The 25,649-nt window shown below is 42.2% G+C and overlaps 1 protein-coding gene across 5 annotated transcripts in view; it reads left to right on the forward strand.

Annotated features, from left to right (window-relative positions):
- Positions 1-25,649, forward strand: part of TUB (TUB bipartite transcription factor) — a 150,848-nt gene that overhangs the window by 60,542 nt on the left and 64,657 nt on the right. Inside the window, exon 1 of one of the 5 annotated variants that reach the window (XM_075163107.1) lies at positions 21,152-21,624. The exons of 1 other annotated variant lie outside the window; for it this stretch is intronic. In XM_075163107.1, coding sequence (XP_075019208.1) covers positions 21,587-21,624 — 38 coding nt within the window. In that variant the 5' untranslated portion in view covers positions 21,152-21,586. Of the gene's footprint in view, positions 1-21,151; positions 21,625-25,649 lie in introns of those variants that run through there. 3 more of the 5 variants (XM_075163104.1, XM_075163105.1, XM_075163106.1) reach the window with 3 other exon arrangements.

Genomic DNA, 25,649 nt, shown 5'->3' on the forward strand with positions numbered 1-25,649 from the left:
ACTGCGGGTAGCTCGGATAGGATTGCCTGCAGGCAATCCTAAAAGTTATTTCTTAAATCATATAAACACCGATAAATGTTGACTGCAGGAATAAGGAGGTTCTTTGTGAAAACATTGGAAAACTGAAGATTGTCTTCACACTAGAGAGCCTACAGCAAATTACCTGACACTCAGGCTGTTACTTAAGAGTCTGAAGCAAGGCACTATGTTTAAAAATACTAGTCATGATATTGGGGACCTAATCTTTTGCACAAAAAGCTCAGGGAGCTTTGCTACTGACTGAATAGATGAATGAAAAACCATGCTGTTTGAGGTCTATGCTCATGGGTTTTCTCTATTAATTAGAGAGCCACTTTACACTTTTTGATAATTTTCACAAAATTGCCTGAAACCCAGCTTTAACAGTTTAAAGTTAAACTAAAGCTTAGTTTTAGTTTGTGCCTTTTTGATTTCTGCAGAAATGGTGGGACTGACGGGAAAGGATGTGAGAGTTCATTGACCAAAGAAATGGAAAAATTGGCTGTGCAAGCAAGAAAATAATATATTAAAGAACAAAGCAAGGTCAGCTTATTGCAAGGTCAGAAAGGTTCTCTTTGAGGGATTTGTTTGACAATGATGTAAAGAACAAATACTTGTAAGGAATACTGAAAACTAAGTGTAGATGGTATGTACAACACAGCAATTTCTTACATCAAGAAACCTGTGGTGTTTTTACCTTGGGTGAGGATTTTTTGGTTCATTTTATTTTTTTTCTTTGGTGCACCGGGACTGTATCTTTCCACATGGCAAAATTTCATTGTGTTACACAAAGCAGGAGGTGTGGCAGGGCATTGGGAGTAATTAACTGTACAAAAGCAAGGAAGATTTATACTTTTAAACTGCATTTTATATTATAAGAGACAGCTATATGGGGGCAACAGTACAGCAAGTATTTCTGGCTCTGAAAAGTATGTGAGACTCCCACTTTTTTTTTTTTTTAAATGGAGAATGAAATGGATAGTCCCACAGGTATGGTCTACGACTGCATTTAGGGATGAGAAATGTATCCTCCCACCTACTATTCACTCAGTGGTAGATTTATGCAGTGACATACTCCTGATCATAGTAATTGCTTTGAAAAATATGTTGTATTTAATGCATTGCTTGCTTTGTCTCAGGGGCCAGAATATAATAAAACTCAAGATTTAAAAAGAATATGCCTTAATATTTAGCCCACAGGCAATCCCTTGAGGGATTCAACAGAGGCTTTCAGTAGCTAGAACATCAGTCAGGGCAGGAATGAACACAAGTAAATGGGGACTGTCTGAAATATTGAGCGTGTAGTTGGGAGAACAGTATCAATGCCGAAGTCTGTGGCATTGGCATCTCTCTCTCCCCCACCTCCCTCCCTCCCTCTCTTTCATGCTTTTTGTTACTACGTCTCCAGTTTGGGACATGGAATTTTTAAAAAAGAATTAAAGCTCAACCAAGTGTATTAATGCTTCATCTGAATTATTCCTTTAAACAAAATGTTTCACTTGATTTTCTTTATGTTATTATTATGCACGGTAATTCTTTCTTTTCTAGCCTGTGGAAAGTTGTGCTACCCCTACAAACCTGTCTGAAAGTGGTGTTAGCTCTTTAGGACTGTGAGAAGTAAATTCGTAAGGCCCTGAATAAAGAGGAAATAGTCCTCTTTAGTCCTGGTTTTGAACATGAGCTTCCACACTGTATCTTTGCCATCAAGCTCCTCTTCCACTTGGTCTCAAGTGATAATACTGTAATCTGGCCAGAATACAGCTGGCGAATTGATTACCTGTCCTAGCTGTGGGTGTGAGGCACAGCATTGCGAGGGGCTCTCGAGTCGCTGAACTGCAGCAGCAGCTTAGGAAGGAGGCACAAATTCTTCCTCCTGAGCTTGCACGGGCATTCCTCTCTGTTTGTAATGCGTGTAGTATTATTTCTCCTGCATTTTTACAGATTGTCTTAATGCGTTACGTAAAGGCTGGGTTACATAAAGCATGTTACATGGGCATCGCATTAATCGTGGCAGAGACCAACCTCGTCCCGAATGAACAAAATGGACAAAATGAGGATTAAAAACTTGCTCAAGGTCAGTGTCAGCCAGTGGCTGAGCCAAGAGAAGAATCCAGCATGGTATGGTGCCTTTCCACTAGGCCATGACATCGCTGTTGTGCAGATAATGCAGTAAAAAAAATGAAAGGGGGGAAAAAAGGATGATTGGATGTCATCTGGATTGTGAGCCACCTCCTTTTCAGCATTAAACGAATAGCAAAATCCTATAACAATGCAGTAAGACAGTTGCCCATGATGTAGGTGTTTGTGTAATGTTGGTGTTTAAAATACACCATAGAAAATGCCATGCAGAATCATCTTGAAACTTATGTTAATTTTTAATGTCAACTGCAGTTTTTGATCTGTTACAATTCAGTGTGTATTTATTGATCTTGTTTGTCATACTTTCTCAAAGATGTAAGACTTATCAGAATACCGGCTGTTATTGTACAGATTTTACCACAATTTTGCAATGGGGTCACACTCCCACCACATTTCTGGATGATATTCTACAATCTGAATAAGAACACAGTGTTTCTTCCACGTCTTTAAAGAAAACAAAATTAAACAAGAGACGTTATAGTAGTGGTGACATTTAGCCTTCACTTTCTAGAGCTATGTTCCCATCAATCTGGTGCTCATCGATTGGAGCAGAAATAGGACTTCTGCTTTGCTTTTCATTGAGAGGCTCTGTTTGGGATTAAGCAAGCCAGACAAAGGTGTCTAAAAATGATACTGTGGCAGCTGAGTCATCTGAGGATGCCTCTCTCTTCGATCATGTGTTTGCCTCAAAGAGACATGTGAGGCCACGTTCTAGGTGTCCCTTATAGTTGTGAGGTTCAAAAACCTGTGTCCTGAAATAGTCTATGACTCACCTCTATCTGCAGTGCTTGCCCTTGTGACCACAGAATTTTATTATTTTAATGTCTAACACAGCTGCCAGCAATTCTTCTTCAGAGCTTCTCATTTGTTCAAAATGCAGCTGTCTGCTTCCTCGCTGAAGTCAGCAACTGTGCCTGTTTTGCTATTACACTGACAGATTGCCTTTAAGTTGCCCCTTTGTTTTTTGCAGACCTTAATGGATATGCTCCTTATCTTTGTTTTTCTCTGAGCCCTGTACTTTGAGATTTGCATTCCAGCAATGTCAGAACAGTAAAGATCCTAAAGATGTATTTTAGCATGGAAAAACTGTATTTTGTCTTCTGTTTCTTCTAGGAAATTAATTTCCCTTCAACAACGATCTTGGTGTATTCTCTCTACTCTCTGCCTTACACTCTCTTTTCTGTCTTTTGACATTGAGGATTGCTGCATAACGTCCTGCTGAATGCACATAAAGTTTAAATGTAAAACTTGTGTTTTGTTCACACCCTAAGCATTTGACAGAGAAGAGTTTTAAAAATGCAGTCATTACATTTCATAATGGCAGTGTAAACTGGAATAGTCCTTCAAGACAGTACTGTTGGTTTAGAAGATGGGGCCATGAGAGTCGACTTTGACTCAAGTTTCCCAGAGGCGAAGTCCAAATGTGATAATAGATGCAGACATTAGCCTGGGAACTTGGTGAATTCTGGAAGCATTTTGTTCTGAGAAAGATTTGAGGTAATTTTAGAACAGCTCTTCAAGAGAAACAAAGTACTTCTGTAGTATTTCGGTTGATTGATTGGGTAACACTCCGAGGCCTGGTTTAAAGAGGAATCTGAAATTTCTTATCTTAGGGCAGGAAAGAATTCTGATTCAATGAATATTATCCTTGAATGTTCAGTAGATGAACAGATGACAGGCACAATCATTGTAGCCTTTTAAGTCTTCACACCATGTGAAATGAACACCAGAAGTGCCCACTGCCTTTCATGCTTCCTTCGTTTCCTTCCTTCCGAACTCAGTTCAGTTCCTGCAGGCTTTTACTGAAGCTTGGAAGTGCCTCAGGCTCCTTAATACCTAGACTGTGTTAGCATGAAAAGCATATGAATGCAGTAAAGCATTTGAATAGGCTTGAATTCCAAGTGTAAAACAGGAATGCTGAATGCCAAATTTGGCAATCTTTGGGAATTTGGAGGTAAAGCCCTGAACTGAATTGCCTTTGGGGAGGTTGGCATCATCATGTGGGTTTGACTAATGTCTAATGGCTGCTAGATGCCCATGTCTGGTAGAGCAGGAGCCTAGTTCACTCCTAATTAAAATTCTGGCTTTAATCTGAGTGAAGATGGGCCAGAACAATTTTCTTAGTTCCTTTCTGCCCTTTCTTAGTGTCTGTGCTACGTTTCTGTTTAATTTACTCTCACGGGGTTTATTCAGAAGTGGAGCAAGTGGGTGGCAATCTTGGGACCCCAGACATGCATTTTGTTTGTAAATGTTTCCAAGTAAGTAGAATTGTTTCTTGCTTCATAGTTCTACTGCAGAAGTCCCTCCACCCAATTTTCTCTTTAGGAAGAGGAGGAACAAACTGCTTGATGCACAACTGAAAGATACTTGCTTTGGTGGTGAAACCGTACTCATCGAGAGGACCAGAGTAGATTGAGAGACTGACCATCCTTTGAACATGTTACCTATTTCTTAGAGCCACGAGTAACTTCCTGAGAGCTGACATATTTACAAAAGTAGCTCTCTATCTTTTTGCCACAAGCACTGACTTGCTGAAAATAGAATCCTCAGAGAGGAAAAGTGAGAGACAGTGATTGCAACTGCTCAGAGCCACCTCACGCCGTACATGGAAAGTATAAAACCGAAACGTATGCTCAGCTGCTGGTACCAGCTGTTACATTCATTATAGTAATTGCTACCATTAGTGTGCTATTAATATTTCTCTTACAAACTTGTAAGAGAAATCAAATGAAAATGCAAAGTCTGCTCCATCTGCAACCATTTAGATTCTTTATAGGTCAAGTCACACAAGCAACAATTTCTAGCAATGCTGTTGTCCTCTAAGGAAACAGTTCTTAGGAGAAGCTTTGTTTCTCTGAGTTACTCATGCAATTTCCATGTTGTGCTGGAGGAGAAAGACGGCACATAAATTTGGGAGGGGATAGGTGTAGTTGCTACAAGATCTGCTTGCATATTGCAGCAAAAGTCTTAACACCTTGCAACAAGCAGCAGGAAACTTTCTGGGCCTGTTCAGCCTTTGGTGTAGCTTTGTACAACTTGGAGACCCTGGAGTTGACAGTGAATGCAGCCTTTTACCAAATGGGCCGCACATGACTCGGTCTGAATAGGTGGCTTAGCCTCCGGATTGGAGGCAGCATGCTAAACCACCCTCAGATGCTGGCATTGGTGTGAATCTGAGGTAACGTCATTCTGACAATTATGAGGTGCTCCTATATCAGCTCTTCATCACCAACATTCTCCTAGAACAGCTTTATTGTGGGCCAGGATTTGGCTCTATGATGTGGGTTTTTTCCTTCCCTATCCCCTATTTTTCTCTATTTCTTTGGGGAAATTCTTATCTATGAAAGTGCTGTTGAGTCAGCATCTTTCAGCTCAAGAGTGTCAACACTGTTCACAACAAGTAGCTTGAAAAAATGTTTTAATTTCAATTTTCTTTTTCACATAAACATTTAGAATGGAGAATATTGCTGATCTAAATGACATTTATTCATCTGAATGATGAATACTGTAGCTAAGAAAAGACTAGTTAATTTATCTAGTTCATCTCACAAGAAAATGCAAAGTACTGGAAAAAGTTGCTAGATCGATGGTTTGTGGTCTGAGCCACTTTCAACTGTTATGGAAAAAATGATTAATCAAAGTATATTGGTGGTAAAAGTTAATTATTTAGTGATCAGTAAATGACTCAAGACCATATTAGTACTGTTGTCTGCAATAGAATTAATATGCTAATGCTTATGCATACGGCTATAACATGTAATATTTCATGGTGACCTGTGCACACAGTCACTGCTGCATACTGAATACTTTCACTGAAATCAGCTGGACTTATATGTCTGCTCAACATTACTGCTTGCTTTTGCAGCACTTCAAGACTCTCGTGAGATGCAGCCTAAAGTCTCGGCATTTGTGATTTCTGAAGCCTGTCCATTTACAGGGAAATACTTCCAGCACACCCTGTTGTAGAGAAAATGTGAAAACCAGAATCCTAAAGCTAAAATCCCAGAGCACCTCAAGATAGCCTCAATTTATTTGGGAACACTATGATTTTTAAAAGCCAGCTTTACAGCTTTGGAGAAGTGTTGCCTGATTTCAGGATGCATGGGATCCTCAGTGCAGGTGCCATTTTCACAGGGCCTCCCAAGGTCCTCTGAAAAAGGTAACCACTTCTGCATGATAGTCCATTCAGCCACCTGCAGGCCCAAAGTCTTGAGAAGGCTGTGGCAGTGAGACAGGATGGGCTTCTGCCCACATGCCTTCATATAAATGCATGGAAAGTTGCAGGTCAGCCCCAAAAGACAGTTTCACCACATGCCCTCCAAACGCCTTGTCTGACCTACCATGGAGAGCTGTGGGAGAATGAGGGAAATCCGTTGTGTCTGAGGGGATGTGCTGCAGCTCTACTTCAAAGCATTAAGAAGCAGTTCGTGTATTTTTTTATTTTTTTTTTTTACTTCCTAAGATGGTTGGTGCCCGCTTAAACAGCGGCTCCTTGCAAAAGCAGGTGCTGTGTTTCTTCCTGCAGTGATAGATGTCCATCCTTTATTTAGCAGCACTGTGGGCACAGCTACTGTCTTGCTGAAGCGTGTGAAAGCGCCATTCTTGCACTCTCTGCACACCCTTCTCCTCGCTGCCTAGAGGGCGAAGGATAGGAAAGCTGGTTCTGGGAGTTACCTTCTTCATTATTCTGGATTTCCCCCTCATCCTCATCTAGTGTCAGCTTGTTCATGCTCCAGGCTCAGTGAGAGGGAACTTGTTTGCCCATCAGATTACCTGACTCTCACATGCATCCTCAGAAGTGGAGGAAGGCTGTACTCTCAAAGTGAACCCTAGCCCAGGACCAGCAAAGACCTGACTATAAAGTTTGTCCCGGCCAAAAATCCATCACTTCAAGGAGAGGCAAAATATAAAAGTTGATGGATTTGGAATGAAAGAGCAGTTTATTCCAGAAGTGTCATATATAGCACTGATTGAAGCAGCAAGGTTTGAGGGAGGCTCTGGTTAAGTTTTAGCAGCTCATCATTAATGCTGCATCTGTCATGTTTTATGATGATTTATGTAGTATTACAGAAATAATGGACCAAGCTCTCAGCTGACATAAATCTTCATCGCTCACTCCAACTCAGTGAAGTTCTGCTAGTTCCTTTGGAAATGTGGAGTTTGATTTGCAGTTCCTATTGTTACATACAATATTTTCCCTGCTTCCACAGGGTTTGCAGTACGTATTTCAAGTAACATAGACAATGTTAATAAATCCATCTGAATGCAGAGTTTTCTCTGCAGATTAATAACATGAAGTTGACCTCACAAAAGGACAAGTACCTGACCTCACACTGCTAATGAAATTAAAAACACTGAAGAGGTCTTGCTATGGTATTAGCTCTTAGCATTGCAGCTCTCCCAGCAAAAATGTAATTTGATGTTTATGCTGCCACAGCAAATTCAATTCTATTAATTCCCAAGTTGCATCCCTTGCATGTGAGAATACCCATCAATTTGTCTTTATGTGTTCTGTTTCCTACTAATATCTGTGTGCAGTGTCTTATGATCTGAGAGACATTGAACCAATCTGTTCATTTGCAAAATGATATTTGATGTGACCTCTGTTTCACTTCTTTCATTATCTTTTCATCCAACTTCTTCCTACAGTTTGTTCATGTGAGCTAGGAACGTGGAACTTGATTTTCAGTGTGCTCTGCTTCTGAAATGTGAGGGGACAGAGACACAGCCAGAGAGCCACCACTTGGGGTCCCTACGGGGCAGGAGCCTACCTTGGCAGAGGGCCAGGGCAGCAAACTACCTTCCTGGAGGGGTCTGGAGAAAAAAGGACTGTGGGCTGCTATGCGGGCCAGGCTATGGAAACTGAAATTTAGGATATAATTTTGACTGGGAATAAAAGGGGGAAAAATTCAGTAACGTTCATGAATTTGGCCTAAAGGAAACACCTGAACGTATAATGGTGTGACCTGCCAGCCATTCTTTCAAATAGATCACACAGGTCCTAAATCCAAAGCCTGTGTGCTGGAAATCTTAGACAAAGAAATTTCAAAGCTTTGGGCTTGAAATCTGATTTAAATTTAAATCATAACTGATTTTTTTCTCATTTTGATTTTTATGAACAGATGGACTATAGCTAGCAGTTGCCCTTGTGGAGTCTTTAAAAGAGTAGTTCTATGAACTGTTTCCCTGAAGATTGATACAGCTTCTATTTCTTTAGCTATCTCTGAATCATCCTCAATTACTATATGTCTTTATAAAATAATTATATGTTTTATCCAGGAACTGAGCCTGACTCTGTATTTTTCATAAAACACTTACACAGGGTTGGTTAGCAAAAGAGATGATTTTACCCAACCAAGTTTTCAATTATTTAACTTTGAATTTTTATTCTCTTTATTCAATGTTTTGCTACCATGCAGCAGCTATATTCTCTTGGAACTGAAATGGAAAAGATTTCAGCTGCTTTATCCATCTCTTTACACTTACTAATTTGTCTACCAGAGTAAATCACGCACAGAAAGAACTTAGGAGAGTTATTAGTTCAGATGAAGCTACTCAGACTTAAACCAATAAATAAATGATGATCTTGCCCTGGAACATCTCTGCTGTGCAAAAGTCAGTCTGCTCTTTCCCTTTCCCTGTGCATGTATAATGGGGAAATAATCACACTTTGACTGCCTTGTGTGTTTACACTGTGAACATCACATAAGGAAAGAGAGACCTAAGGGTGAAGTGACTTGTTCAAAATCAGATAATCAGGCTCTGGACTGAGAATCTCATTCAGTTGAAATTCAATCTCATGTGCTCTTGTTAAATTGCAGTTTCCTAGTTTGCTGCCTCTTTTGATGCTTTGCTTTGATGCCTGGAGTTCTCTTGATCTTCAGGGGCTACAGGTGTTCATAACACTACTTTTGTTCATGAATATTTTCTTTTAAATAAAGGGGTGATAGATTGCTTCAGGGATGCAGCTGATCACAAGATAGGAAACATAACTCAAGCATCTCTGGAAATAAATTTGTGATGCTGAAAACCTGACATTTTTCAAGATAAATATATTTAATCAATTCTACTCTTGAGATTGCAATTGGGACAGAGGCGCATCTCCCTTTGTACGTGCTTAGAACTCATTTCACGTCATTGGGGAATGAAAATAATTTATATGCAGTGACACAAATCATTGATTGGTAGGTGTTAAAAGAGCCCAGAGTCTCCATTTTGTGTTTGGTCAATGTGTGCCTGTGTTATGTGAGCAGGCAGGACTACTCGTATTACTTGATATTTTTTACAACTGCTATACTGAATGAGGAAAGTAGACTTATGTCAGGGTAGGGGCAATATGCACAGAGGCACCCTCTGTTTTACTGCCACCCTAAAGTCTCTCCGGCGGACACTGAAGTTTTGTTAAGCAGGATGCCAATATGAAAACCTAAAAATTTTCCACTATTCTTTTCTGATTTACAGTTAAGTTAAAGGTTTCATTTTAAAGGAAATTATATTCACTGATTCTTCCAAATATTTGAATTAATGAACAATTTTCTCTGAATATCCAGAGTTAGGTTTAATTGCAAATAATTAAAAATTGTATCAAGGAAAGCTGGCACTTATTGACATTAGGAGAGGTTGGCTAGTATAATTGTGTTTTCCTCTTCTCAGAATCCCTACCTTGATCATATTAGGCTGACCACAGACTAAATGTGCATAAATACTTCCACCAATTCCAACGGACTTCTGGAAATGTCTATTTATTGCCAATTATTTACCTCCAGAACATAACTTGCATCTGAGCCACAGACTGCCCTACAGTATCTTATCTCAATGTAATAATACATTCAGGTCTGTTAAAGTGTCTGCACACAAAGTGAGTAGTAAAGGGAAAAAGAACAACTCTTCAACTAGTATTTGACAGCTAAGGCAAAGAGTAGGGAAACACATAATCTCCAAGAACAGTGCTCTGTGAGGCTGGGTACTTTCAGTAGAAGTTAGCACCACAATGTATTTTTCTACAGACCAATTTGTTTTTAAAAGACGATTTGAAGTCAAATCTGCCATTCAGAAAAATATGCAGTATGTTTCCTTTCAAGTGTTGCTCATTTACTGTATAGCTGGCATGTTTTGTGCAACAAAATTCACCGCCATCAAGCGGCAAGAAGTTGGCAAATAGAAAAAAAGTATCAATACCCACCATCTGCTTCTGTACCACTTCAGGTGCTGCATACCTTTACATATTTAATCTGTGACTCATTTCTAATTGACCGCCTTACTCTGATATCCTATTACAATATGTGGTATTTTTGGAGGCTTTTCATTGTTGTTGTTGTATTTTTCCCCAGCCTGCTGATATATGGACCTTTTGTGTGTAGTTTCTCTAACTGTATTTAGTTTATTAACCCCAACTCTGTCTTCTAGACCTGAGTCTCCTGTTCTCTAGGTTTATTTTTTATATATTTTTCCCCCTGTCTTGTTCTCTCCTTTTCTACATCGATTTGCCTATTACCTCTTAGTGAACTTTTTCAATGTTTTCTGGATTGGCTGTGTTTTTTCGGTTTCTGCTTGACTTAATTTCCTTCACTCAGTCTTGGTTTTGCTTTGACATTTCTGTATAAAGGAAGGGTCTTATTGTTAACTGGGTCTGCTTGAGAGTTAAATTGGAAAACATGCCAAGAAGCACAGAAGGGAATTTCTCTAGGTCTTTGAGTCAGTGTGTCTCAACACATCTCTCTCATACTACAGTACAATACAGCACTGGTTGTAAACGGGCTGTTACATTACCACCTTCCTAATATAAGGGAAGACAGTGTAGACAAGGATCAATAAATAGCAAATGTCAGAATGAAGAAACTGCTCAGCAGTTCCTGAGGAAGAGGCAGTGCTTTTTGCAGAGTGGACTCTCAAGGGCGTTGTTACAGTTAGGACTCCGTGAGAGGGAGCAGAGTCACACAGCAGGTACAGCAGCAAAAAGGCTGTGCCAAATATCCAGCATGCACAATTGCTTCATTATGGCTGCTAGAGGTACAACGTGTATGTATATTATACGTATATAGAACATACCTAAACATACTAGTATTCTCTGGGAAAAGGGCCATCATTGGTTTTGGAACAGACTTTCAGTAAATGCAGAAAATCTGGTAAATTTTTTTTTTTTATTTCCACTCCCATTTTCTAATACCCTCTTCCCCCCCAGCTCTTTTCTACTTCTTCCCTGTCTCAGGTTTCCTTCTTGCTTATCTTCCAGTCAAAGTGTGCTGACCCTCAGAGATTAACTGTGCTGCCCAGGGGCAGGTGGGGCAATACTGCAGAGACAGTAAAAATCTCTTCCAGAAGACCCGAACCTCGATCTTTCCTAAAGAATCTTAATAGATTCTTTAAAGTCAAGAAAAGGAGACAGAGCTGTGAAAGGAAGAAAGGTAAACTGAGACACTGCCACATCATTCATGCAGGAATGGGAACAATGGGTGGTACCAGCAGCAAGGCAGTAACAGACTCTGATGTCCTGAGCTGTCTCATGCTCTTTACTTTTTTCCTCTCCCCAGACCTCTCACTAAATCCAGGCCTGTGACTAAGCTTCCACAAAAATATTAATTTTTTTAAAGTGAATGCATCATATCTTTTACCAGTTCAGATCATCTGCCTGGTTTCACATTCTCCATAGCATGTACTGTATCTGCACATTCACTGAAGGATTGTTGCGTTGATCTCACAGACTCCTTTTGATTTAGTCATAAATAATACATTTTGAGTGGATCTGGAATTATCCCTGCTCTCAGTCAGTTTGTCTTTATAACTTGCTGTTCCTGAAGGGGGTTGAAGGACGCGGTTACAATTGTATTATCAATGTTATGATCCAGACCTGAATAGGTGTGTTTGGCACGTGAATGAACAAGGCACGTGAACCCAGCTGACCATGCAACTGGAACGACAGAGGGGAAAATGTGGTATCAATGCATGGAAGGTGCAGCAGGATTTGGCTTAGAAGAAGAGCATGGAACTGTCACTGATAAGTAGGTGTGAAGAAATCCCAAGGAGTCAAAGTAGCAATTCCTGAGTTGGATATTAGAGAGAAGAACATCCAGATATATCTACCTACAGTAATTTAGGAGGAAGTAGATGTTGTCTGAAAAGGGTCTGAGAGGCCAAAATAAATTGGTTTATGCAAAGCAAAATGAAGAAAAAGAAGACAGATTTCATACAGTCATCTCCCTGTATGAAAATCTGCGCAGGCTCAGAGAATTTTGAATCCATATAATTTTTGTACAATATTTACTATACAGAGATGTAAACTATTTGATTTATTTTCCTTTGTTTTTAATTCTTATCCCAAAAATTACATAAGAAATGTTGCTTTACCTTATCTTCTGCCATGCAAGAGAAGTCTCTTGGAAGAATTTAATTTTTTAAAGTGGAAATCTTATTTTAATGCATCCTTTGTGTTTTCGTTACAGTATATGTTTTGCTTAGTAATTAATTGGTGCTTAAATACTTAACATTTTATGTCTAGAAGGGAAATTTTAAAAGCTTATCTTCCTGTCTGGCTGCCAGGAAATGTATTTTGCAAACAATAGTTCCTCCAACTTTTTTTACAGAAAAATAATAAACAAAACTGCTTTGATTTGTACTTGCTGGTGAGGGGACTCTGCTCAAACCACTGACAAAGTTAATGAGGAAAATGTGCTCATGGTCTGCCAGATGCAGCTGATACAGTTCTCACAGAAGAACTATTAATAATTCAGCATTGGGTTCTCCCCCTCTGAATGAAAAGTGTTGTGCTGAGGGCTGCAGCACAGCAAGGTCTGGCCCTCTGAGGTGGTGGGACCTTGCCTGCTTCGTGCCAGACCCTACAGGTGTTGCCTTTCAGAGGGGTTGGCAATGCAAAGTCAGACAGGACCATCTGGGGTGCCTGGGGGGCCTCTGCAAGTGGATGCAGGAGGGCCCTGCTAAGGGCGGGCGTGAAGTGCTGGTGGGAAGGTGTGCTGGAGGTGGGCGCTGGGCTGCACAGGGGCTGCATGATGAGCCCACGTGAGGAGCTACCTCTTCACCAGTCAAAAAGAAACTGCCCTGGCATTCTCCAGTGGAAGCTGGGAGCTGCCCAACAAGCATCTGTTAAACTCTGACAGCCAAATCACTGAGAACCTGGTAAATAGCGAACTAAAACATTTTATAAGACTATGCTAGAACATTAAAAAAACCAGTCTTTTTAAGCTGGACCAGGTTATTGAACAGAGCGTCTCACATTTAGCTTCTGTTGAACTATTTGACCACAGCTTCAGTCATCTATTGAGGTAAAGTGAAAAAATGGTGTGGTAAAATCAATAACATTAATAGCTCTTGCAAACAGAAATTCTCAGCCAGCTGTTTAAGTTAATTTAGTGTATCTGTATATTTGAAATTATTATTAGTTGCATTAGACTGTAATTCAGGGAAACACTGAGTAAGCAATACCCTCTCATCCTGTCCTTGTACTGGCAAATACGGAGGACTCGGAAAGCGCTTGGCACATGATACCCAGAATATAATTTGTATGCATTGTAGATGGATGTTTCAGTGAAGATCAACTGATCAATTCCTAGCTTATCCAGAGACTTTCTATATAGCTGTAGGCAAACTAAATAATCTAGCTCTTGCCTCAGTTTATCACCTCTAATGTGAATGCGGCACTTTATGGCATTACAAAGATGATGTAAAGCAGTCATATTACAAATAGTATCATATATTGGCCAGAAGTGCAGATGATTGCAGTAAGTCAAACTAGTAAGTTGCATAAACTCTGAAGGAAAATCAGGTGTTTCCATTGCAAAATCAAATACATTTAACCCATTGTATTGGAGAAAGAGCAGCAAAACAATAATTTAAATACTTATTCCTGCTTCTTTTGCAAAGTTTTACTAGCTAGACCATTTTAAAGCAAACAAATGAAAATAAGAACTTGATACTATTTAATCTTAAATATCATCTGAAGACTTTGAAGACTGTAGAATGTTTTCCAGTTATAAAAATGCTCAGCTATTCTAAAGCTAGTTTCCTATTTTTCTAGCTGCTTTGATTCAAAACAAAACCATTCAAATCTTTTTTCCTTGTACAGTGAACTCAACCTCATTTTAATTTGATTGCAACTCTGTGCTAAAGTGTAATGAACGTTAATTCTTTCAAAACCTGTGGCTCATTTTTTTTTCTAAATAAACTGACTTCTTTGAGTAATCATGTTTGATGGAAGAAATCTAGAGGGTGTAAAATGAGAAGGTCATTATCACAATGTTTCAAACGAACACCTATGGCAAAGCATTTCTGGTTCTACTTACAGTTCTGCTGGGAGCATTTCAATTTTCTGGCTCATTGTCAGATGAAGTTAATGGTTTTTAAGGGCAGATAAGTCATGTCTGGGTTTGAAACATCTCTGAGATTAGACAGGATTTTGTTTGGTTTTTTTGTTTAGCTCCCCAACACCTAAGCATGAACATTTAAAACGATATCCTCAGCTGGGGTAGACGTTTTAGATCTATAATTTCAATGGAATTTTTTTGATTTATATTAACTGGAGGTAATGCCTATGCATGCTTTTACAGAACAGTTATGAAAGATGTACTTAGCTTCAGATTAATCCTGAGGTTTTGCAGTATTAAGTACAGTTGCCTACCATGCTGCAAAGGACAGACTATTTAATATGAAGAAACAGTTTGGGGGTTATCCTTTCAGCAGGCTAAGACATGCTACCGTTTGCTAACAGCCTACGAGAATTCCAGCATGTCTCTCCCAGTCTGAGTTGGAAGAGCCTGGTGAAAGGACACCTCAGGGTCCTCTGGACTTGCCATAGGGACAAAGGGAGATGCAATATGTTCCCCTCTTGCTGGTTAAGTGCAAAATGATGCATCTTAGAAAAAATGAGTAACAGACAAAAATTGAAATACAGGAAATTCTATTTAGACGTAAGACAACACCTTTTGACTGTGAGGCTGGTCAAACAGCAGCACAGGCTGCCCAGAGAATTTGCAGAGTCTCCATTCTTGGAGATAATCAAAACTTGCCTGAACATAGCTCTGAGAAACCTGCTGCAGTTGCCGTGGCTCTAGGCAGAGGGGTTGGACAAGATGATCTCCAGAGATGCTTTCCATTGCCATCCATCCTGTGATTCCATGAAAAAAAAAAGAGTCAGAACTGAAAACTACCCTTGATTTTTAGAAGGGAAAAACAAACAAAAAGTGACTTATAATTTTCATGGTCAGTAAACTGGCATTTGGTTTGCTATGAATTTAGACCTGTCTTACAAGAGAGCCACATGTACTTTGGGTGGAGGAGTCTTTTTGAAAATAGGTCTTTTTGATTTCGTATTCTAACTGCCTTGAGTGACACGTAAATAGTGTAAATGGTTCAGAAAAGTTCAAAAAGTATCAGTGCAAGAGATGAAAGCAAAATTACTGTGTAAAATTTGGTTTAATAATAACCTTCAAAGGGAAAAGAAACCTTTAAAAGCAAAACGTATGTGAAATAGCGTGCTGAAATGGGATAGGATTATCCAATTTTCTATTTAAGCACTATCATAGCAAAATTCATCCTTCGTGAACACTCATTTTAGGTATCAGGATGTAGGAATAATGTTAGAGGGCAGTAAAAAGGGGAGTCTGAAGAGAATATATAGCAGAATCCACTTCTAGCGGTGCCACTGGATTTAGATGAGTGTTCAATGGGACAGCAATTCCAAAGGTGACAGGAGCTCTAATTAGGATTATACTAGTTTCTTACTCAAGTTTCAGTGACTTTATATACAGCAGTCATGTAGGTTAGTCTTCTCTGTGCAAGAGACTTTGTTTTCACCTTAGTAACAGGGTTTATTACTTACACTGGAGAATCAGAGCATTGGATGTATCCAGTGCAAGATTTTGACAAAGACACTAAGTGTTGTTATAGGATCTGCTGTCAGATTGAACTAAAAACTTATTTAACAGGTGTTGAAAGCAGGCCACCAGTGGCGAACACCAGGTCAGTGGTGTACAAGGTTTGATTTCTAGTGCTGGCAAAGTGAGCTTAACAACTTCCACTCCTCAAACGTTAACATATTCTCATACTTACTTATTTTATAGGAATATGTAGATGTAGGTGTCAGCTTGATATTAATTGTAAAAAACTGATGTTAGACAGGTTCTCAGTGGAGCTAGGCAAGTTCAAACTGAAGTGACTAAAGTGAAAAATCACTCTGGGTGGCAAGGGAACTCTATTCTGTTATTGCAGAATAGATTTTATTTCAGTGTGTTACCGATTGGTATTTATGCTTCACAGCCTCACAATAAAGAAACAGAAATGTACTTATTGGAATGAGAATAGATGAAATACTGTAAGGAAAAGTGAGCTTTCATGGAGAGGATCAACCATGTACTGGCTGCAATAAATCTTTCATATACCAATTTGTCTCCTTCCCAGAGTTTCATCTCCAAATTCTTCACCTTTACCACAAAATTTTCTTGTTATAGTTGAAATTGGGATATCAAAAATAATGCCTCTTTTTCTTACTAGGGAAACAAGATTTAACCTGGGCTTCTTTGTGTTTAACGCACAAGGACAGTGAACTTGGCATAAGCCTCATCCAAAGCCCACAACGATGAGCAGAATTACCTCTATCATGTCTTTGGTATTACTGAAGTGCTTATGGCTAAAATTACCATTCAGGGCTTTGATTTTATTAACTTTTTGTGAGCATTTTCTTCTTTTTGATTTTTGAAAGTTTTAACGCCCTTACTATCCTCCTTGGAGTTTATTCTGAATTTGTTTCAACACATTCCAGAACTCACTGCTTGGGAAGAAATCCACTGAACTTGCTGAATTTCAGCTCATTATACAAAACCTCAGCTTTTGCATCTGGTCCTGGTTAGTTGCACAGTTTGATTTTCAAACAAAGAAACACACAAACAAACAAAATATCCTAGATATGCTCACAACTGATCTGAGCTTTATACAGAAAAGTTCATGAACTTTGTTAGGAACTCTAGGTTTGTAATGAATGCAGATAAGTTTTATTTGGCATGGCTTTACTTCAAATGTGATAGCTTGATTTTAGATATATTGGAATGGAAAAATCTAAACACAACCACTTCTGTAGTTATGCCAGCACAAACACATCCCTATTGCTTGTCATTTGGAGCTTAAAATTAGAAATGTCCAAGCCAATAAAGGAAAACCCAGAATCCTTGTACGTTTATGCCAAATCTGTCCTGTTTGTGCTATTATAAGATTTAAAATGCCAGATAGAAGTGTTTTCTGCGTCATGCTTGAGCTGATCCAGAGATGACAAACTGTCAGCTTTTGCCCTTTTAAAAGACCTAGAAAGTAAAGAGCTAATTAGTCTCTTGGATGTCTTATGAATGGTTAGGAACTGTGAGTTAGGAAGTGTGTTACACCACAGCATAAAACCAGGATGGGTCTGCAAATAAGAAAATCTATGGTGTTCATTACTATACTTCTCCTTTTTCTAAAATCAACCTTCTTTCAAGTCAGCTAAAAAGACAAATGAGACAGGAATTTAACTCAGTACATATCCCGAGCTACTGTAGCAGCTATGAGGTGTAGGAAACCTAAGCCACACAACATGCGGACCTTTCTATCTGTAGCACACAAGCTCTGAACAGTGCCGTGGCTCACTAGTGCAGAAGCAACAGTGGCTCTAGAAAAAGGAACAATAGGAATATAGATAGATAAAAATCTCTCTATAAGAGATACCCTGTGCACTTTTTCAAATCACTATATACATTTACTACTTGATTTATTTTTTTCATGGGCTAAATTATAAGAATTTAATTCCCCCATCATGGCAAAATTAGACTTTTAAATGTTATTAATCTTTACATTTAGGAAAGACCTTACATCAGTTTCTTATTTTACTGCTTGCTTAGGTTCTCCCAACTCCCTTTCAACAGAGTCCTTCTGCTTTGATGTCTTGCTCTCTGCCCAGATTGCCAGAAGGCTTTCAGTTGCAAATGCAGGTGTTTTCAACTGTTAGATATAGTTGTGTTGTATTATTCATCATCTCAACCAAAAAATGCATTAGTAGGACACTTACTTTACATAGAGGACAAAATAGAAATAATTGGAAAGGTAGCACACTGTACATAAAGGAAGATGGTACTCAGTGAGACACGTTTGGCAGTGGAGGAGCTAGGTTTGCATCTATGCTGCTGCTTTCCATCTGTTTCATATATCCATTGTTGAACCTTTAAAGCACTGTTTTTCTAACAGACTACCTTGCCCATCAGGTGGGTATCTGAAACTAATTAAGCATGGCTTTTGAGAAGTACAACTCTCTTTACAAATAGCACCTAGAAATCATCATTGCATGTAAGGGTTATTTGTTATATGCTGGTATTTTTTCCTAGTTTTTGTTGTAGTAGTACTTGGGGAAACTGGCACCTGCAAAAGCCAGGTCTTCCCTGAGCTGCCGAAAATTATTAGAAATGTCAGTGAACAGATCTGCACCTCAAGGGCAATCTTGAGGCTTGTTACACAGCAAAATGAACACCTTGGTCATCCTCCTGGCAAGGATTTCTCTTTAACTCTTGCCCTGAGACGGTGAGTCGGGACCTTGCTCAGAGTTAGAGGTGTGCAGTAACCCTGCTCTTGATGCTGCCAGCTGTGGAGGGCTTGTATTCAACTTTCTGCTCAGCTCATCTGCTTCAGAAATGGGGGCAGAGCATTGCCAGTGAGAAGAACCGAAGCTGGGGAGTGAGGCAGTATAAAAGCAAGTGACCCAAGATGGTAAAGGGATGAGGGAGAATCAGGGTCAAGGAGGACGAGGAAGAGGTTGGGGGCATAAGTAAACCCTACAAAAGCACACAAAATATCAGATAATTATTTTTCCCTTCTCACCATACAATTTTCCAGATCTTTCTTCTCTGTGTCAGCAATTGCTACATGGACATTATGCTCTGTGCACCCCCATCTTCCACGACACCCTGACAGTCTCCCATTTTGAACAGCTAGTAACCCTGTATGCTTTGTATTTGTTAACACAAACATGGTCTTGGGCTGTTTAAACGACAGTGCAGCACTTCTGTATTTCATATCACTCAAAGGTTCAGAGGGATCTTTTTGATGTCTGTGCACTAGCTCATCGATCAGACTTTACACTTACGGCTTTTTGAAAATAGATATTCTAATCATCAGTCTCAAAAGCTTTTGACTCTGAAGACATGAAACTCTTCCAGTTTTCGTCTTTCCTTTCTTCTTTTCTACAGAAGCCTCAGTAAATGGGCATGCTTAAAAAGCATGCAGCTTAGTAGTGGGCGATGGGATCTCTCTCCTGCAGCCTCCTCACGCTAATGACACTGCCAGGTGGTGGTGAAGCCCATTGTTTTACACTTCCAGATTGTGCCTGACTGGAACGGAAGTCTGTCAAGTCCAGTGCCTGATGCTGATCAAGAAAGCAGCAAATTATCTTATCCACATAGATGTGAGATAATTCTTCCTTAACGGTAGATATCCTTTTGACTTCTGGAAAATGTTTAAATTCTGGTTTCTGGCTTTAAAACAAAATAGCCTCTCAAAAGTTCATGATAGTGAACAATATGGTAACATTTCTGTAATTTGTTAAGCGTGCAATCTTCTGTTGACTCTTCCTGGCTTCCTGGCCCCAGCCATGTTCTTTGGTATAGAACTCTACCATAGAGTTACGTTGTGTGAAAAAGTATCTCCTTCAATCTGTTTTTCATTTGCCAAATTATAATAGTCTCCTTGATTTTTATGCTATAAAACCAGAACAAAAGTTCTTTTTCTACTGTTCTGCTCTATTTCTAGACACTTACTTTTAAACTCCCTGTCTCTATTTTCTCAGGCGATTTTTTTTTTCACACACTGCTCAGATGTGCACCTTTCCACAGTCTCAATCATTCACCCTTCCTTCTAATTCTGCAATACCTTGCAATGGGATAACCTGTACCGTACCCTTCTTCCGCATGAGTTCACACCACCAAGCAGAAGACCAACGTTGCAATTTGGGGATGGCTTAGCAGGTCAGGGCTTCGTGTCTGTCACTTAGGTGCCCCTCTCCATCTTAGCCTTTCCAGGGTACAGTGGGTGCCACACTTAACTCTTTGATGGTTTATTCCACAATGCCTATTATGTGCGAAAAGGTGACTTCAGCTAACTCGTTACAGTCTTTTCTTGAAACCTCTCCCCCATACGCAGTACAGCTGTTAGCTACATTAAACCTTCTGAGATTAGGGGCCAGACTTCCAGTGTTCAAAGCAAATAGAGATTATCTTTTTCATTAATCTTTCACTAATTTCTTCTTTCTTCAGATCATGTCTTTTCCACGAAGTCAGAACTGTTTCAGTAAGCGTATAGCCTGACAGACTAAGGGGAGGAGGAGGGATTTACACCGTCAGTAGTGTAAATGGGCTTAACTTCTGCTGTGTAGAGCTGGTGCCGAGCGGGTCTTGCTGGGATGGGTGGATGATGGCCCGTAACACACCTGTGTAGCAAAAGCCGGGCTCCTCAGGGAGCCGTGACTGCTCCCAGCCAGCCTCAGCCTTCCGCCATGGTTTCCCCAGGAGAGCTGCTGGCGCCCGCGGCCGCCCCAGGGCTGGCAGAGGTGGGCTGCCGCCGCCATGTCCCAGCGGCTCTGTGTCACCGCGAGGCGCCAGTCGGCAAACAGAAACATGAATCTTCCCTTTAGGGCCGCGCTAAGCTTTTACCAACAGACCCTAGGCCGTGGCTCCTCAGCCATTTTGGGTCGAGTTGCTGAAATGTATGGATTTTGCCGGCAGGGCTGGACTGAGAAGAGCCTAAGCGCAGGCTGAGCTCTCCTCGCACCTCTCCCCCGCCTCAGTCGGCTGCGAGGGCTGCCCGGCCGTTACCCGCCTCAGGGCCCGATCGTTACCCCCCGCGAGGGCGACCGTTGCCCGCCGCGGGGGCGGCGCGAGGCACAACGAGCCGAGCCTCGCCGGCCGCGGCGCCCCGCACATGCCCAGTGGCGGCGCGGCTGACGGGGCAGGGGCGGGCCCGGCGCGGAGGGCGGCTCGGCCCGGCGCGGCCCGCCTCGCCCGGGCGATGCCTCAGCGCGGCGGCGGTGGCGGCAGCAGCGGGGGGGCGGGCGGGTAGCGGCAGCGGGGACGCGGCGCTGCTGCCCTGCCTTTCCCTGCCCGCCGCTGGCCCTTCCTCCGCCCCCTCCCGCGCCCCCCCCTGCTCCGGTGCCCGACTCAGCCGCCGCTCCGGGCAGGGAGGAAGGGCTGGGAGCCGCCTCCCACTGCCCCCGGCCGCCCTCCTCCCCATGCAGCCCGGCCCGCCGCTGGGAGCCCTCCCCGGGGGGATGTTTCTGCGGCCGCTGCCGGGATAACCGGCGCGCCGTCCGCCCCCGCCCCGGACGGAGGATGCTGCCCGCGCCGTGGCGGGTTCCGACTCGGGCAGCAGCGGCCGCGTCCCCCTCCTCGGCTCCGGGCAGCGTCGCCGGGGAGAGATGACTTCAAGGCACCAGGCGGACTGGATCCCTTACAGGTAGCGGGGAACCCCGCCGGGGGGCAACGGGTAGAGCGGTGCGGGCGCGGGGGGCGGCCGGAGGGACCGGGGCTGCTCCTGGGCTGGAGCCGCTGCCCCTCGGCGCGCTGGGGGGGGGTCGCCGCCGGAACCCGTGCCTCGGCGGCGGGGCCGGGGCGGCCGGACCCTGCCCAGGGCGCGGCAGGGAGGTGACGGGTCTCCCGTGCCTTCCGGCTGGCGGGCGCTCCCGGAGGGGGACCCCGGTCCCGTCTCCCAACTTCGGTCCGGTCCCGCTCCGCGAAGTTCAGGGGCTGGTCTCTGGGGAGAGCTGTCAGGCCCGCGGAGAGCGGGAGAGCTTCCCTCCCTGCCTCCGCCACAGGGCCCCCCCGGCGGGCCGGGCAGCAGCAGGCGGAGCGCTGCGCCGTCGGTGGCGGCCGTCGCCCCTTGGCCACGGGGACCCCGGCCCCGCCGGGCGCTGACGGGCGCTCGCTGCCCCTTCCGCTGGGTGCCAGCGAGGGCGGGGCGGGGGCCGCCGGGCCGGGCAGGGCGGCGCGGGCGCGGCCGCCGCTTCCTCGCGGTGCGGCCGCGGCCGGTGGTGCCGCCATGGCGAGGAGCGGGATCGCCATGGCAGCGCCCGGCGGACGGCTGCCATTGGCTCCGCCGTTGCCATAAGCTACGGGAGCCGCCGCGCGCCGGCCGCTGCCCGAGAGCCCCGTGCGTCAGCGGGCAGCGGCGGGGGTCCGCGCTGCAGGAGCGGCCCCGGCCCCGGGGGTGTGCGGAGCCCCGCTCGCCCTGCGGAGGGGGCCGCTCCGCTCTGCCCTCCTTCGCCTTGCAGTGCTGGGGTCGGCGCGGCGGTGCCCTTCCCGTGCCTGCCCCGAGCGCCCGGTTTTGGAGCGGGAGCGTCTGCTGCTGGAATGTGAGAATAGTTTGTTTCTGACTTGCCAGTACGAGGAGAGAGCGAGCCAAAGAAGATTTGGCTCCTGGCGGGATGGGCTCTGCTGTAGAACAATACTAAAGCCATTTCTGAATCTGCTATTCAGAGTGACATTAACTTTATGGGGTTTTTTAGTTTTCAGTAAAGTCCCTTTTTCAAACTGAATTATTGCAGCAGGAAATCATGGGTGTTTTAAAAAGGTGTTCTGGATAAAACGCAAAGCATGTTTGTTTCATTCAATTGGTTGTGAATAAAACAAGGTAGATACAGTAATGTAAACTTTTTTTTTTTGGTAGAGAATCACGAAATTAAAGATATTTACAGAGTGCATTTTAAAACAAAGACAGCTGTTTAAGCAGGTCAGTTGTAGTTTGCCCCATTCTAAATGACAATATTTGTAGCAACCATATGCCACAATGAGTGCAAATAAATCACTCCTTAATACAGAGAAAAAAGTAAAACGATGGATGCGCAAGTGGAAGTCTGCTGTTTTAATCTGTGTGTGTGATAGTTCTCATCAATAGAAGAATCAGAAAGAAAGAACACGATTACAATGAACCCGAGAATATCGCCACTCTCTCTCCAATAGCTCTTTCAGACCATGTGTTTTGAAAAGACGTAAGGAATTGGCAATAAGGCTTCAAAAATGATTAGTGGATGCATTCTGATGCAATTTGAAGCCATGTAATGAAGGCAAATATACCAGAAGAACAGCTGTTCATGGCTCTTCTCAGCAACAGAGTGACTGTTTCTCCGTTCTCTCACTGTACACAAGGCTCTGCAGAGGCCAGTGCCAAAAGTTTGCTGAGGGGTTTTGTAGCAGTGGCCTTGAAGAAAACATCTCTTCTGTTTCTGCTCAGTGCAGTTCAGAGAAGCAAAGGGAGACAAAATAGTAGATCTTCAGAGAAACACAGATATGATGATACTCATGTCTTTTCTAATATAATATTATTCTTGAATGTTAAGCATATGTTTATGGCCAGAAACTGCTGAGGACCGCCCCAAACCAAAAGGCAAACAAATCATGCTTCTGTTCTGAAGTGTCTTTGTTTAGGCTTCTAACAGAGTTCTTTCAAGAAGTTGACTTATTTTTCAATCTACAGAGCTAATTCCTGAGTTAGAGGTGTATCATTGCAAATCTCATTGAACTTGCTCGTTTAAAGCATCCTCCAGGATCCCCTAAACGTACTTACCCAGGAAACAATGGTTTCTGAATGCGTATGTGACTGAGATTACACATGAAAACATTTTATTAGTAAATTAGGTCAAAGTACCATTTTGTAAGAGTGGAATAACAGGAGAGGGAGAGGCCTTGGAATAGTTCATCTTCTCTCTGGGAGAAAAATGCCCCACGCTTACCTGCTCCCTTGCTTCAGATTTCTGTTTACTGTAGCGAGTTCAATAGTTGCTGACTCTCAAAGCTTGGAGGCCTATTCCCCACCTTCTTTATGGCCTGGGTGGCATGTGACAGCCAACAATGTCACTGCTGCTAGCGTGGGAGACAGAGCATAGGCTGTTGGGAATGATGAAGTCTGTAAAGACGTATGGGACATAGCCTGAGCCTCGCTGATGTACGGTGCGCTAGAAAATGCTGCAAGCCCTTCTCTGAGCTCGACAAGGCTGTTTCAACTTTGGCACAGACTTGAAAACGGTAGCATGACTCCTAAACCTACATTGTTCCTCCTAGCAATCGAACGTACATGCAGCTATATACCTGAACTAATTCAAGCAGAGAAGTGTTTTTTTCTTTAGTAAAATGTCATATTTTTCCTTACAAGTAAAATGAGCCAGAGGGAATCAGTTCTGCGTGTCGTGCACAACTCATTAAGCAATCTACCTGCATGTCCAAAACTCTCAAAACAGATTATACTTCCACTTTTAAGATGCTGAGAACATTTTGGGTGAGTTAAAAAATAGTAGGCAATACTTTTAATGTCAGTGCTAGCTTTTTCATGCTGAAGTGGATAAAAGATTCGTATTATTTGTGAGTATGCAATTTTGCCATTTTGCCCTTAATGTCTTTTCTTCTTCTCTCATGTGTTCTGCTTTTGAAACACTAATAGTCATAGGATGAAGAGATTCGAGTTTGCTAATGTTATGAAATACAGTTGAGAAATTATTTTTTAAAAATAAATACTTTCATGAAACTATTTTGTAGATAGAAATTCAAGCATACTATTAAGCACTTAGTTATATGAAGCTACATACCAGGTACGAGCTAGGAATTCTTTTTTAAATTGAACCCATTTTTAACAATGTTTCTGTCCTTTATTATGGAGGATCAAAATAGTTTAGACTCAAGTAAAAAATCAGTTGCAGTTCATGTAGCTGCTCCCAGCCCCGAAGGTGGTTTCTGATGTTAAGAGTAAGATGTAGCTTCTTTAGGAATTATGTTCGCAAGCACAGTAGCGTTTTCCTTTGGTATACTTTAGCAGTTTCCAGTAGAAAATATAAAGCAGAAGTATCTGGGAATCATTACTGATTCACAGGAGCTCAGTTTTTTTGTTAAAAAATATGTTTCAGTTTCATATCTTTTTCTTGAACTCATTTTAACATATAGAATTTCTGAAATTAACATATTCATTTTTATTTTATGTTGGTGTGTGTTGAATAAGCAAGCACATTCCTCGTACTACATAACTATAGTTAAATGAAACTGTTGCTAGCTAAGATAAAAGTATCAATACACTCAGTCACAGTAAGGTCCCAGTCCGTATTATTATAATTTGTTCTTATATTTTCACTTGCTTCTTTAACAATAAATCTTAATACTATAACTTAAAAAGCAGCATTTACAAAAGCATCTAACCTGTTTAATGAGAAATATATAAACGTGGTCAGCTGAAAAGCGCAGTCCACATAGGAATAAATTTGCCTCAAGTCCCCAGATTTCTCTGTTAAGGGTCTGTGTAATTCTACTGGGACTTGGTTTGTGCGGATAAACCTGCCGTAGCCCAAGGGGAAGCCATGAACTGTGCCGCGGGGGGTCTGGCACTTTGCGCGGAGGGCGCTGTCTAAAGCAGAATACACAGCGTGCATTTGCAGTGGCATAGTATGTCTTGATACGTACATGATGATGGTAATAATATACATTTCTTTTTATTATACTCAA

Source organism: Calonectris borealis, chromosome 14, assembly GCF_964195595.1.
Source record: "Calonectris borealis chromosome 14, bCalBor7.hap1.2, whole genome shotgun sequence".
Taxonomy (NCBI): domain Eukaryota; kingdom Metazoa; phylum Chordata; class Aves; order Procellariiformes; family Procellariidae; genus Calonectris; species Calonectris borealis.